General features: G+C 31.1%; 1 protein-coding gene across 1 annotated transcript in view; it reads right to left on the reverse strand.

The window, feature by feature from the left end:
* Window positions 1–9175: 9175 nt before the first annotated feature.
* LOC103575419 (protein vestigial) overlaps window positions 9176–17325 on the reverse strand; it is a 31294-nt gene continuing 23144 nt past the window's right edge. Inside the window, exons 4-7 of the mRNA XM_008555202.1 lie at window positions 13891–14116; window positions 13656–13808; window positions 9673–9793; window positions 9176–9562 (exon numbers count right to left, since the gene is read on the reverse strand). Coding sequence (XP_008553424.1) covers window positions 9319–9562; window positions 9673–9793; window positions 13656–13808; window positions 13891–14116 — 744 coding nt within the window. The 3' untranslated portion in view covers window positions 9176–9318. The remainder of the gene's footprint in view (window positions 9563–9672; window positions 9794–13655; window positions 13809–13890; window positions 14117–17325) is intronic.

Here is a 17325-nt window from a genome sequence, read left to right on the forward strand (position 1 = left end):
TAAACCTTAAGAACATAAATAAAAGAAATCTTAATTATCGATTTTAATTACAATGGAATTTTTTAGAATTAAACAAAAAATGAAAAATAAATTCTCTTTTTCCCATCCTAAAAATTCGATTTTTTCCCTTCAAGTTACAACCTCCATAATTTTTTTTTTCTATTAATTTTGAGCGTATGACATAATAGACCTTTTTTTAGAGAATTTAATATTCTATAAGATTACTGAATTCAAAAATCGGAAAAAAAAAATTTTTTTTGCATAGTTATTTTGAAAATAGAAAAAAAAATTATCTTCAATGTATTTTAAAGGGAAAAGGGGACCCCCCCCCGTGGCCAGCTCAATTTTTGAGATATAGAGCTGAAATTTCGGGAGATATTTTTTTTTTTATTAAAATTATTTTCGAGATGTATTTAATTAAAATAAAAAATAATTTTTTTTTCTGACGCAGTCTAATATATATATTGATTAAAATATTCTATTTATTTGTATAATTTCAGAAGTAAGAATTGAAAAGTTCGTAATAAGTACTTATTTATATTTATTAAAATAAATATTTACCAAGTAAAGTAAATAATAATAATTAATTGTAATAAATAATAATTTCTTTTTTTAATTTTTTTCCATGCATATCAGTATTTATTTGTTATCAATATGTATCGGTATTTATTACATACTAGAAACATTGAATCTTGTTTTATTTAAATCAAGAACTAAATAAAATTCAGCAATAATTTAAAAATAAAAAATTAAAAATTATTATTACTTTTGATTTGGCTCAAAGGCAGTGGGGGGCCTTACGGCTGACTCGCAGGATCAAAGAATTCTGTTTTTTTTTTAATTTTTATAATTTGTCAATAAATAAACAGCCCTGTTTAGAAAATCTCATAGAATCCGTAAGATTCTCATGAATCCCTATAGAAATTTAATAAGAATGAATGAGTTCTATGAGAAGTGCTATAGTAAAGTATAGGGCCTTAAACATACAGCTATAAGAGTTTATCATATTTTTTAAGCCGGGAAAGTACAAATAAAAAATGCGCAAATCTAGCAAGAATGACATAAAAAAATTTTTTTTTTACATTTTAAAAAATTACAAACTAATTAGCCCGTAGAGATTTCTTTATTATTATTGTTATTTTCAATTAGTTATTTGAATAAATTAGATAGTTTATTTTTATTCAAATACATATGACTATATGTGCGTTCTCGCCTAATCATAATGACAGTACATCTACTCGTTTGTAGGCAGTGCGCATGCGCGCTATATTCATAATTACTCCAAATTTATAATTAAAATTTGTATTTTTTATCATTACAAAAATTTGGTTTGATATAATTGATAAAATTAATCATTCATAAATATTTTTATAACAATCATTTTATCTATGATACATATCGTGTATGGTTAATGAACGACGTTTATCGGTGATAAAAATATCGCATGAGAAAAATGTAATCTAGTAAAATTATACTCATAAATAAAAAATTGCAAAAAAAAATTGTAATGTACCTTTTATATTGGATATAATTAATTTGGAATAATTATACATAATATTATTTGATTATCTTCAATCGAAAAATCTTTATTAATTTAACTACTTGATCAAAATGAATGATATAAACTATGAAGATGATAATGAGATAAAATTATGAAACTATACAAAATTATATATCTGATATTATATAATGACGTAAAATACGGTGGTGTAAATGAGATAAAATTATGAATAAATGTATGTAAATATATAAGTTGATATATCAAATTATAAAACTATATCAGATTTTATATTTTTACATACAATAATGAATGATTTTATGTAAAAAGTTATGCATATATATTAGTAATAACTATATAAAAATATATTCATTCATATATAAAATTAAATAAAAATATCTCAAATTATACAAAACTTAATATGATTACATAAAATTTTTTTTTCTGGAAGTGGTGGGAAAATATGACTATATATATATATATATATATGCATATGTGCATGTGTTCCGAGTGAGGTCTTACTCCTGTGACAGACACTGCTGTCAGAACGCGGACGAAAAGTTCCCCTTCTCAAGTACTGGTTAGATTGTGTGTGATGCTTAGGAAGGGGAACTTTTCGTCCGCGTTCTGACAGCAGTGGAGACAGATCATTGACATACATGGATTTATTAGAGACATCTAACGTCGGAAATTTGAAGGAAAATTGACATTCAATGACATCTTGTAATAGAATTTTAATCTCATTGATTACTAATTTTTATCTATTTACTATTTGTATGATCTAACCCCATAATTATTTCACATTTTGACAGATTATTCAGCTCGAATTTTTATCATAAGGAAAAATAAAAATATGGAAATGATTCTTCAAATATTTCTTTATAAAGTGGTTCTAAGTTTTTCTGCAAGAAGTTTCGCCCAATATATATATAAAGGATTTTATGTGGGAGCATTCGGTCTGTCAATTCGACTTAGCCGAAATTATTTAAATACATATTTTTTTTATAATTTTGTAGACGATTATAGTTTGAATCAGACAAATCTATATACTTATTTGAACACACCTGCAAAATTTCAGATTTTTTGGTTCACTAGTTTTTCAAAAAAACGTGTCAATATAATGATAGTCTCAATCGGACATAGAAGAACATCCAACATCTTCTTAATGATAATCTGTTATTTGGCATGCGGCAAGTGACAACTTTGTGACAATCTCACTAAAAACTTAAATAGACACCACTATATAATACATACATTTGATCGTTATAACTGTTTCAATGACTAAATATCATCATCATCATCATCATCAAGAACGAGATTATTAAAGATCTATATGATATATATCTTTTTAGCTGAGATGAGCACGTGTCGACTCGTGTCTAGAAATACATTCAAAAATACCTGCTCAACTTTACAAGCTATAAAAAATAAAAAATATATATATATACAAATACGGCTATCAATGGGAATTAATTTCAAGATGAGTGAGTTAATAAAACGATAGTTAAAATTCAACATAAAGTATGCACGTGTCAAACGCGTGCTCTATATATAAGAAACGTTTTATACCTGCTGCTGTTTCTATATGATTCTGTCGGTACTTTTTCTGATACGCTACTGATAATATATATGCCAGTCATCGTCATATTATTATTATTATTATTATTATTATTATTATTATACTTCAAAGTCAAAGCTATACATATATGTTTTATATACTATCTATATACACGTTAGAAAATAGTCAAAAACGATTTTATCTTTAAGTGTATGAGTGATAAAAAAGAATGTCGGTGAGTGTTATTTGATTGAAATTCAGTGAATCGGAAAATTGATGATAGATATGCGCTAGGGGAAATACAACTAAGACATTTTATTATTATATTTTAATTTTCATATATTTTTAGAAAATATTTTTAAACTATTCAGATATGATAGTAAATGATGATGATAATAATAATAAAGATGTCAATAAATATATATGATTTGAATATTTAAGAATATAATAAGAGGAAATGATTTATGGGGATGATGGTATTACCAGCCCTATTAATTTCTCTCTCCCTACATCTTTTTGTACAATTATATATAGAGTATATATAGAGTGTAGACACTGGGGTTGACTCCGTGACTTAGCAAATAGTAGCAATATTGTTCGGGTTAGCTAACACCCCTAGTAAATACTATTTCCAACCCTTAAAGGATAATAATTATAATAATAACAATAAGAGAAAGAAGAAGACACGATACACCGGCAAATAATATAAATGCATATCTATATATTTATATATAATTTAATGGATCATCAAAAGATATATATTATCATCATTTACCATTATTATTTGTAATCTGTCAAATATTTGTCTCTTGTCTGCCATTATCTATCTTACGCTTGTGTATAATAAAATATTATTTTCCCAACTCCGACAAATTACAATTCACACGAGTATTTAACTCCACAACGATTGATATTAAATTAAAAGTTAAATATATTAGTTTTCATATATTTATTGAAGTAAACCTCAAAGCCAGCAGAGTTATTGTGTACTGAGGAATGGAAAAGCAATTGAAATCCTGAGGGTAAAGGAAATGGATTCACTTTAATGTTGAGAGTTGGTGCGTCAATATAATATTTCTGTATATATATTGTATCAAAGATATGAATGAAATTTTATTATTTATTCTTTTGCTGTTTCATTTCAATATTTAAATAATTTAAAGTATAATTCATTAATTGTTGTATTATTACAAATGGCTTATTCTTTTAAAAAGATGATTTGACTATTTTTAATTCAGAAGATGATCAACACAAAGAAGACAACCGAACAAAGTATTGAATTTAAATATGAAAAAGTTTAATGAAATGTAAAACCCTCTGGTTCATGTTGAGTTTTTTTTTTCTTATTTCAATCAGGGGTTGTATCTATGGAAGCATGATTATATGCATGGACATAAAAAAAATAGGAACCATTGTGATGACCCTTATCAATAGGGGTTAAAGAAACTCTTGAACTTAAATTGGAATCCAATAACGCAATAACTCTTTACTCATATCTGTATATTATTAATATTATTTTTGGTTTTATTCAAAATTAAATAAAATCTTATTTCAAGAGGCTTCAATAATTAAAATTTTTTTTTTTAAATATGGATATGTATCTATTTCTGATGTAAAATATATGGATAGAGATAGCAAAAATATAATAGAATGGGTGCATGAGTAGAGATTCGAGAGATCGATTTAGCGAAGCCCGTTTGCGACCACTCCCTCCACTTAAGCTGCTGACCAATCCTCGAATTGCTGGCCATCCCCGGATACGAGCTCATACACGCTCTTATTTATATTCTCTTCTCTTTCTCTCCTCACATATATTCACACACCAACACCCCGAGAACCCTCTCATTTACTTGCTCACTAACCCTTACTAACATTTATACATACATACATAGATGGATGGATAGATATAGTAGTTTTTCTTTCTAACTTACTGATGGTGTTATCATCATATCTTTTTCTATCATCATATACACTTACGTACTTGTATATGTATTGAAAACTTTGCAGGAATCGCGTGACGTCAAGACGACGCCATTTTTGAGGCGCGTGCCAGGACGTGACGCCCGGCTGTATCAACACTTTCATATGCTATCAGGTTATCACCTTTCATCACTTTTCAATTTAAATATATATACATAATTTGCTTATGTTTTTTTTTATTTTACACATTATAAGTTCGTTTTGAATAATTAATATATATGCATATATAAACACTGTAAAAAATCGGAAGTGAGTTTGGAGTGGATTGCAATTCTGGAACTTGATAATAAACTCCACTCCGGAGTGAAATTTACTCTAAAAAGGAATTTAAAAAATAAGAAATCATCCACGTCGCATTTACTTCGGATTTGATTCGCGTTTACTCCAAAAATTTTTCACAGTGTATATATATACTAAGAATTCGTGTGTCGGTATCTACTACCGCGTAAGTAGTAAGAGTACAACTTGTACATCTACTCTTTCGCCCTCTTAAAAATAATATTATATATTTTATCATCAGAGTCCTTAATTTTCCTCAATCGTCACACTTAAATAACCTATTTAGTCTTATATTTTATCCACTCTACAATTTACGAAATTACATAATTACTCGAGAGTTTAAACAAGTACATATAAATATATGTAAAGATTTGATGCCTAAATAGGTACTTGTGATATATACCGAATGTCCACTTGGGTAATGAAAGTTGAGTATTTAATTTAAACGTTAATTACTTTTCTAAATTGCAAAAAAAAAAAAAAAAAAAAAAAAAAAACATGTTTCTAACCGTAGAAATAATAATAAAAATAATGTTAATTTATATATTTATTTATTTATCAATTGTTTTACTGTCACTATTTATTTAGTACCAGATGCGGAAGTATTTAATCCTTTAAGAAATAATTACATTATTTTGTATTAAGTATATGTATAAGAAGTAAATTGTGAAACGAATATTAATCAGTAGCAACAGCAGTAGTAGCGGCAGCATCAGCACCAGGTGGCAATTGATCGAGAGATTTCTCGAGAGTAAGACACGACGTAATGACTATTACCAGGAATGACAGAGTAGTTGGATCCATACTACGGCAGTAGCGCACGCCAGTTTAAATAGTGAACGTAGTTTACATTCCTATAAGCAAATTCTTCAGAACCCGTTTGGTCAGTCTTGTATTCTGTATACCGTATATATATTCAACATCTATATATATATATATATTGCATCGTGTATATCATGGTATAGACTTTCGCGAAATAATACCATTTTACAATTATCAGTGAGTAGATAAAACTCTTATTTAGTGAGACCATAATGGATCATCTTTAGTAATTTATATGATATATATTTGCTGTATCGTATACCAGTGACTTGAACTACTGATTTTAATAAATCGGAAAATTGCTCTTGAGAAATTTAAATAATCAATTATGGAAGTAAAATTAACAGTAATATAAAAAAATTTTTTTTAAATCACAATAATTAAATTAAATAAATAAATATTTCGAGTAAAAAATTGAACAAATCGTCAATTATATCAATTAGCTTTTTTAAAAATAAAATGTTACTTTAAAAGAAATTATAAATTGTTGTTATTATTTTTAATCTTAATCTCACGTAACAATAAAAATAAAAATAATTCAATCGACATATATGAGCGTACAACAGGAAAGTAATGTGCATCAACGAGATAGGCGTGGTTTATTTTCTCTGAAGGCGTGTCTTTGCTCGTCCAGAGTTAACCAAGTAGGAGAACGACAGCTGCTTTTACTGCTACTACTGATACTACTGCCGTTGCTACTGCATTGCCAGAGAGTTTTCAGTTAAGAAAACGACGATACAATAAAGAGGAAAATATGGAAATAAAAAAATCCACGAAAACATCAAAAGCCGAAGAAACGATATAGCGATACACCCGCACCCAAACTGACCCCACCGATTGTCGGCCAACATTTACACCCTTTCTCTCTTTTCATTCTTCTTCTTCTTCTTCTTCTTCTTCTTCTTCTCCACCTCTTTCTTATCCCAGTTCTCAATCTTTTTATTGTTTTACTATTGCTATTATTATTGGATACTTTTTTTTTAAGCACTAGTCCACCTCGTAAACTAGTTCTGGTTCTGTCTGACAAGCAGGTACCGTATCTCCTTTGTCTTAAGCCGGCTCTTTGCACCCTCAATTGGCTGTCGCGTCGGGTTCTACTACTTATAATATACGATATACTTTATGACACATTTATATATCGATCCATGTATAGTATACACGTATGATAAATTCAATAAAAAAATTTAAAAGACAACTTTTTTGACGACTATCCAACCGGTTTCTAATCCTTAATCCCAAATACTTATACATATTTATTTAAAACAATGTATAATATTGTATCTGGATGTGACTGCTGATTCCATTAGTTTCAATTATTCATTCGAGTTATTATTAAGTTGTTATGTTAATAATTATATTTATTGATGGTGATTTAATTGAGTAATATATTTTTTTAAATAACAAAAAAAAAGCTACATAAATTTTAAAATATACCTTTTTTATTAATGTAAACAAACATAAAAACTATTGATACAAATAAAAATCATAATTATGTGACGGAGAAAACTGATGCCGTGGGAGCAAGATCTTCAATATATATTAATAATAATAATCGAGTTGCTAGTGGTCTCTTATATAATCCTTAATAATATCGAGTTATTTGTGCTGTTCAGCAATGATGGCGGGAGACGCCTTTTTGCGGACGTGTTTCGAGCACCTTATTCCAGCTAAATGTTTTACGATGACCACACATATATTCGATCTAATACCACTACAACTACTGCTGCTGCTACTACTCCCTTAGTCTTTTTGTCGCACGCGATCATTTTCGGTTAAGAAATAAGAGGCCGATATTGCTGAGAGCCTTCAAGAAGGAGATACTTGTTCCACAACGTTGATACACGAGATGAGGGATATTTCGTATTATAAAGAACATTCGGGACAAGACAAACAAATAAATAACAAAAATCAACAATAACAATAATAGCAACGACAATAATAATATTTAAGTCTTTTTAGATAAAAATTTTCTCTTTTTCTCTCTTTTTCCTGTTACTTTTTAAACTAAAGTATGATAAAGATAAATATATAATAAAATAAATGTCATAGAAAGAGATGAGTGTGGCTATCGGCCGCGGCCTCCATTAAGCTCTTATTAATTGCGGGGATCTGAAGGACCGCCCGTCTTTCTTGTTCTCTTCTACCTGTGCGTCAAGCCACACCGCGCCATTCTCCCATCATCCTCAAAATAAAACCCATCTTGATGACATATCCTATACATACTAATACTATATACCAACACACATCTCTACAAATTGTTATTATTATTGTCAGTCATTACAATTATTATCACTGTAATTGCCCTGTTTACTTAACCCTCATCTGTAAAAATGAGTGATTAAAAAAACAGTATATTTATATTATTTTAATTTAAAAAAGTATTGTCGTTATTATTGTTATTGTCGTTGTTATGGTATTTAAGTTTGTGGTTGTTTTTATATCTAAGTTGATGTCTTTTATTATTAGGATTCAGCATGTCTTTTATTTTTTTATTGCGATTGTGATCAATAGCCATGCGGCCTAGCCGGCTTTCTTAATATCTCAATGCAGCGATCTTTAAGAGAGGACAAGATATATGTTATATTATAATGCTTGTTTTTTTATTTTATTTATTATTTTGTGGTCACTGATTGTTGGACGATCGACGATGTCACATAATGATGGGAGACTTTTAGTGAGAGGGATTAAAAAAAAAGACGAGGCTGAGAAACTGAGAGACTGAGGGCTCTAATAGGAGTAAGTGGGGCCAACACAACCCCACGCACTTGTTTCTGCACTGGGCTTAAGTTATTTTAAGATTGCATTTTTTTTACCTCTCGTTTAACAAAACCATTCAATAACAATAATAATAATAATTATGAATTAAAATTATTTTATTTTATGAGAGATAAAAAAAAATTAAAGTGAAAAAAAATAAAGACTAAAGACAACCTCTGAATAACAATTAATAATAATTATATATTTATACTTTAATAATGGTTTACAAATAACAATTTTACAGAAAAAATAACTGATTAAATTATTTTATACAGCAGACATGGGGTTGGTGTTGGAAAAAAACCCCGAATCATTATTAATAATAATTAAATATGTACATATGTAGTTGTTTTTGATGTTTTTTTTGTTATGAAAAGCAATAAACGTGTGTGTCGGATATGTGATCAAAAGGACCGTTTGATATTTAGGTCCAATACTCACCAGATAGGGGCGCGTAAGGGCCATGATAGGGGGGTGCTGAGGATGCGTCTACGAGGGATTGCGAAGGCGTCGCAGACGTCCAGTCTTTGTATGAAGCTGCTGCTGCGTGTGCGTGATGAGCCGCATGATGTGACGTATGATGGCCTAGACTTCTTGCACCCCCGAGTAACAACCCTCCGTAGCTTGCGGCTGCCGCCATATTGTGATGATGATACTCATGGACGGCTCTAATCATAAACATTTAAAAAAAAATTATTACACGTAACCTTGCTAAGTTATTATTATTAAATTTTTTCTTTTTATTATTTCTTAAAGTCAATCCTTTAAAAGTACGTACCTGTGGTGATACTGAGGATAATGAGGATGCCAAGGATCCGTTGGGTATTCGTACACGTCACCCGGATGCTGACTATTCCAGAAAGACGGTGGGAAATTCCTCGTCGACATTGGAATATTTTCTGAAAGTTAATAATTGTCATTTTTTTATTTTATTATATTGATATAAAAAAATAATTATTTCATATGATAGATTTTTGGTACATATATACATAGATATATCAAGTAAACGAATAAAAGAGAAAAAATTTTATAAAATAAAATAAAATAAAAGCACGCGAGTGGTTGTTTTACAAGCCGGGCACTTTGGAATATAAGCCAGAAGCTTGTCGTCCCTCTCTTTCTCTTTTTCTCTCTCCCATCACACGGATTTTAGGATTCCTATCTTTACTTATTTCACACGGGGCCATTCCTCTTCCGGCGATATCATCGAACCTGTTCCCTTACCCCCTAACTCGTTATTGTCGTTTTCGTCGTTGTCATTGTCATTGTCGTTGTTTGTTGTTGTTGTTGTTGTTGCTGTTGACTCATCGAGCTTTAACGTTAACATCCAAGCCAACATATTTATCAATGTTACATAATATTAGTCCCTAATAAATATAATATAATAGTAGCAATGAGAACACATAAAATTTTCCGGCAAATGTAAACGGCAATATTTTAATTCGCCGCGTGGCCCAGAGAGGGAAGATTGGAGTCCAGTTTGTCTGTAAGAAGATACAACCACCCGCAATAACAGATACTATAAAGAAGAACTACAACGGAGATAGACCGAATAAGAAAGAAGGACGAAGAAGCCAGGTCCGCATTGTTTCCCACGGATGGAATGCAGGCACTGGGGGAGAGAAAGACAGAAAGAAAGGAAGAAAGAAAGAAAGAGAGTCACGGGCTTTAGCTGCTGCTGCTGCTGCTGTTGCTGCTGTTGGTGATGGTACTGGTGCTGGTGCTGCTACACGGACATGCTTTGAAATATGCTTCTCGGACGCGCCGCTACGGATTTCGCGGATTGGCTTATTCTCTTCTCGTCTATATCACCACTATATTGCTAACTCACTATTAGTTTAGATCCTTCCTTTTTATTTATTTTTCTCTTTTGCCAACTGGTACTTTTATTTTTTAACATTTTAATACAACCTTTAACACCCTTTACTTTCCCATGTCTTATTTACCTTTACGATCTTGTTATTGTTATCGTCCAAAAATTATTTACTTTATTAAATAATAATAATAATAATATAATACTTGTACAAGTTACATCGTTGTTAATTATGATATTATGTATGTAGTTCCTATATAAGGATTAATATAATATGTCTTTTAGTCGCACCCTCAATTTATCATTTGCTTTTTAATATTCATTATGTTGGCTTATTACTTTGTATATATATAAACTTATACCATGTTGGTTATTTACCAAACTTTATTTAATTTTATTTGTTAATACTTTTTCTTTTCTCCAGGTCTGTTGTTTTTCCTACCGCGATCTCTCTTTTTAAGTACTGCCACCACGAAAGACGGTCTTTTATTTATTAACGCAATTAAAGAAACAGAGTGTCGGTTTTATCCAGTCGGCATTATTCTTGTGTCTTGTGTATGCATGTGCAGCATATCTTAACTGCATGGTCTCAATGGGTCTGTTAATGCCCAAGAGTAAGACAGCCACACATATAAAAGGATTCCCATCAGGATTATTCCTCAAGAGAGATTATTTTATTTTATTTAAATAATAACAAGGATTTAAAGACTACATATATATTTATATTAGAAATAGTTAAATTAGTGATGCGAAATGGCCGTCATTTTTGTCTTGAGCCAGATCAAGAAAAATTGACTGACAATTGACGTCCAAAATTATTCGGTCAATTTTTCGATGAACAATTGACGTCAGTTATTTGACATCAATAAGTTAAATAGTTAAAGTCAACGATAGATTCAAATAAAAAAATGTATATGCAGATAAATTATAATATGACATCTCATTGATACACACAAACAGTTCATTTTATTTTACTGATATATATGTGTTAGTTAGATATATGCTTTTGGCATCACTCCAAAAGTAGTTCACCATTATAAAGATGTCGTGAGTGCTGTTGATGCGTGCATGTTATTCATTTACTCACACTTGACAACACTTTCACGTCGTCTTTTGCCATATTCGCAATAACGACAATTAATCAAAACGTCTTGTGTGTATATCTATATATTTATCATACTTTTTTTTTTTAAGATTCATAATATTAAGTCGTTATTTTTTTTTTTTCTTTTTTGTTTACTTTATTTTGCACTGTTGAAGACTACCAAAGTAGAGAAACCCAAAATTGATGTCCTCACACGACTCGATGGCTTGTTATTCCGATTTAGAGCGTTGTAACGTATGTCACCCGGTGTCTTTGATCGCAAGCCGTCGCGGCGGCGACGTCGTCGTTGTTCTACACTCTGTATATGTCGTCAAGTAATTGCACATCCCATAAAATCTCCACACTCATGCTGTACAAACTTAAATACCTTTAAATTTCATTCTCGTAATTTCTCTTAGTCCTCAATTTTTATCGATATTTTTAAAAATCTTCAGCCAATAATCTTACGAGTCAGAAACAACAAAAGCTCCTCTACTCGATGATGATGATGATAATATTCATCAAGATGCACGCAACACCCCTCTCATCTTGTTATATATTATATATACACATGTCGAGTACATATATTAGTGAGGCGTTAATTTGACGCTACGACGCGTAACGACTACGCGCTCAATTTATCGGATAGGACTCGGTATTATTACTCTGTTTCAAATGCAACCCAACCGTAGCGAGTGAACGTATGTTACCCATTATAATCAACACATGCCTAACAAATAAATGTTTTTAAAAATAATACCCTATTCTCTGGTTGTTATCCGTCATTTAATTACGATTTTTTTTTTTTTTTTTCAGAAATCAGTGTAATTTAGAAACTTTTACATTTATTGTACCACGACGTCACTGATAAATCTCTAATCCCAAAATACTTCAACTAACATTTATTTAAATTTGTGTATATCAATAAACACTCGAATTAATTAACGTCATTTAGACGTCATCACATATTTAATTGTGGAGTATTGTTGGTAATGGAGCTAGAACTCGATGTAATTCTAAAGTCGAGATAAAATCGTCAGCTTTTTCTAATACCATTTTTTTGAATGTTTTCATTGATCTTATAAATTGTATTATTTAATGATAAGTATAAATCAATTTAAAAGATTTTCAAATGTTAAATTGTACTTAAGTCTAGTGCATATATAAATATATATATATATATTCGTTCATTAGACTCTTGACATTCCACAGGCTAAAATCGTTCCTTAGTATTCATGCCTCCTCATTCTGCTCATCTACGTCACTTTTGTGGCTTGCAAGTAGAGACGAGAAGCTCTTAATTTACCGCTAGTGCGTGTACGGAAAAAGAACACGGAAAAATAAGAAAAAATAAATTGAGAGAATAACGTGGAGTGAAAAGAATGGCGTTTAAGAAAAAGAAGAAGAAAAAAAAAGAAATGATGGTGAGGTTGGAAATAAGGGATGAAGGAATATAAAATAATGGCAGGAGTAAGGATAAAATGAAAAAGCAGAAGAATAAAAGCTAGGCACGTAACAATTAGGTCGTGTTGTCTTGAATTCTAACCAGGATAGTGAACCGATGATCCTGAGTTGCGGCCGGATAAATGTGGCCTTTAAACGACTCCGATATAGCCGCAATGCTGATCGTTTGCCAACCCCCTTTTTTATTTTTATTTATTTTAAAACACTTTCTCATTGTCTTCTTTGGCTTACCAGCTACTTAGTTTTTTATTTTGGTTTTTTCTCTTTATATGCTTCTAGTGGTGACGTGGCTAGAATTTTAAGCTAGACATCACCACTCAACAATTAACAATAAAATACTGGGTAGCTTGTTAGTCGTGTTGATCAAACAATAACAATAATAATAATTTTATGAACAAACCTTTAACTTTGTCATGGGCTAAAGCTCTTTGAAAGTGTTCTTCAACTTCGGATGCAGCATCACCGCGGTAATGTGTAAAGACAACGCAATTAGCATTAACATACTGCGCTCTGCTTTCACCATCATCTGAATCATCGGCTGTCGTTCCTGGGCCTAAGTTATTTATAATAATTAATTATCCATTTCTATAAGTCAAATCCATAGATTACAAATATGATTATTAAGTTTACGTTACCATCCGTAGATCGGTCATCATCTAAAGTTCTCGATGGCTGTGATGCCGCTGCTAACGATTGTTGTCTCGATTGAGGTGTAGGTCGTGGTGATGCTGGACTTGGTGCTGATCCTACTGATCCTGCACTACTTGGCTGACCTTGAGGTACACTACCACTTGCTACTGCTGCTGCTGCACATAATTCCAGTCCTGCTGCTGCTTCTAACGATCTCTGATGGACATTTATCTGTAATACATCATCATCATCATTATTTTGATTTTAATTATAATTATTATTATAAAAGTATCTTTAATCGTGTAAGTTGATATTGAGGTATAAAATTAATGAAACTACTGATAAATGACAATGACAGAAGAATTGTGCGTACTAATGTATAGAATAGAAGAATGTAAAGCTTTCATAGATAGTTAGATCTTAGGTATCCAATTCAAGTTTAGTAGCCCATTGTCAAGTAGCATGCTAATAATACATACATTAAATAAATCTACGACTATTGCTTTGTAAGAACAATGGAATTTATTATAATCGTTACCACGGATCTCGGAAAAATAATTTATAACATATTTTTGAGATTTTAGAGCTTGAATCAAGTATTTAATTTTTAGTTTGTGTTGACTCAATAATTTAACGAATTACTCATTAACTATATAGTCGATGTCATCACCAGGAGCAGTATTAAAGTGGTAAGAAAACAAAAAAATCTGTCTATCGGTTAACCCTGAGGGCCAGCCCTGAAACTTCCCGCTGTTTTCCACCTCATTGAGCTCGAAAACATTGTTGTGATAAAAAAAATTCCCCTAAGTTTTCTCTAGTCTGAGTCTAGGATTTGTCTAGGGTTCAGAGAAAACTTCTAAATAACGCTGGCACATAAATTTTTCAAAGTTTTCTCTCCGGTGACTCGAACAGAATGGCTTTCTCGGACCTCAAAACGTCGACATCTGATGAAAACTCGATTTCCGAAAATCGGGGTGAAAACAATAACTTCTCGAAATTTTTGAAAATCATCGATTTTCAGAGCGGGAAGTGAAAAAGATAATAATAATAATGAAAATAATGAAAATAGCGGTTGTAAGCTCAAAATAGCTTTGACCAAATTCCTCGTCGATTCAGTGTATTTGAAACATGGCATATATACCAAGGAACTATTCAACCATACCCAGCATCAGTATCATCAACATCAGTTGAGACTTGAGGATTGTTGGACAAGAGAAACGATAAATGTGTGATATGATCACGATGTTAAAATAACGTCCAAGTATTTATCGTTAATGAAACGAGGAATAGTTATATTTATGTAGCGGTACAGCAAATATAGCTGTTGGAGAGAGTTTCATTGAACGCATAGCAATGCTGACTGCCCGCCAGCGTCCATTGTACCTCGGGTACAGTTGGAATTAGGGAAGGAAATGAGTAGGATGTAGTATACGAACGGGAAATTGCTGCAAATAGCTCTGAATGCTTATTCTATTTGCTGCACCACTATACATATACATACATATATATAATGGGCATAATCTATTGGATGTATGGGAAAGGCCTTTGGCGGAATACTAGATTTTGCAACACCAGACACATGCTTTCGCTATTAATTAAATCCTACGGATGGAAATCATAAATTATTATGATGCTGTGGTAATAATCTATAAAGATAAAAAATATTTAAGTAGACATCATAACAGACATCAATCAGTATCGCTACAGACTACACGTAATATTATTTAACCTGACAGTTTCCGTATGTCATCAAAAGATACACAATCGCGATGATTAAGCGGCAGTAAGCATTGCTTTGAGGAGCTTCTAGACATTATTTTCAGCAGACTACAGATTTATACATGGAGACTGGTTTAGCTAAAAATATCTCTCTCACCTGTCTCATGACTACGCTTTCTCTCTTTTTCTCTCATTTCGGTTGTTGGGGGCTGAATATACATACGACTAAAGATTAAACGAAACTCCGTGGGCGGCAGTTTATCTCCGTGCTAAATACCGACACCTGGGTGTGGACACTAGTAAGCTTTGAGCGGCAGCTTATCTTACATATTTTAAGGGTGTTTTTATTTTTATTTTTTATAATTTATTGTTATTAATTTTTATCGTGAGTTTAGATATTTATTTTTTCGACATGAAGCTCGTGCTGGGGCATCAATTAAATGCAGTCACCAATTATGTTGATGTTGAGTAGCGTCGCGTTATATTCTGCAGCGTTACAGCAGAAAATAAGTTGACGGTGATGTATGCTTTTCGTGATACGAGTAGGCAATAAACGGGGGTGTATAAGCGCGTTAATCTTATATGCTGCATGATAGTTTTTTTAGTTTTGCTCAATGTTCTGGTTGGTCTTGGCGCATTGCTCTGTTGGTAGAAATAAAAAAAATAAAACTGGATACGCCTTCGAGATGTTATCATTATCTACTCTAATAAACCTCAAGCCGACATTCCATCAGGCTGTATATCACTTTTACGATAGATTATCAAAGACTGTACTTATTTATAGTTATATATATATAGTTTATTTTTATATTAAGAATGATAAAAATCATAGAAAGATGATGTAGCGTAAATTTGCCACCGGGGCTTTATTATTACTGATAATGTGATAATTAATAAAGTTAATCTATAAAAGCAGTATAATTTTTCTTTGTCTATCATCAGCAGATCCTCAAGTTATTTTATTTTGAAACAAACGCTTTTGACTAAAACAACCAAGATCCAAGTCCTCTGGATTATAGAACGGGTAGGGCGTGAGTCGGTCTCTTCGCGGTCCTTCAAAGCATTCCACGACGTGAACAAGCTTGCTACCTAACCATCCTTATTTCTTTACTTCCCTCTCTCCCTCCTGCCATCTTACAATTTCTCTTTCTCTCTTTCTCTACTCAACTACTTTCACTCCTCCCTTTTTTAACCCCAGGAGCTTACTACTACATACGTGTCTTTACTTGACTCTCTGTATTTATATAATTTTATTGCTATCACTAATATTAATTTAGCTAGAATTTTATTTAGAATAAATATAAAAATTACGCAATAAATTTATTCATTTAACTTACTTTATATTTTTAAAATAATAAATAAAAGTGTAGAAAAGAGTAATAAATAAATAGTAATAGGTGTATAAATCAGTTTGTATCAAGGACGCGAGAGATTGATTGATATTCGTACATGTGATGTCGATCATTGAATTTCACATTAATTCAAGTCAAGAGCAAAAAAAAAGTTAAGAGTAAAAGCTGCATATAAAGTTTACATTTTTTTTATTTTATAAAATGTTTTCTGTCCCTATTATTAAAAAATTAATTATTTAAAAAGTAAAATTCTATATGGTAAAAAAAAAAGAAATTGATAATCATGAAGATGAAAAAAAAGGAAAAAGAAAGGTGAAGAAGTTAGTAACAAGCTACCATGAGGTATCGTGCAATTTGTTTGCCGGACAC

This window comes from Microplitis demolitor, chromosome 7 (assembly GCF_026212275.2).
Source record: "Microplitis demolitor isolate Queensland-Clemson2020A chromosome 7, iyMicDemo2.1a, whole genome shotgun sequence".
NCBI lineage: Eukaryota > Metazoa > Arthropoda > Insecta > Hymenoptera > Braconidae > Microplitis > Microplitis demolitor.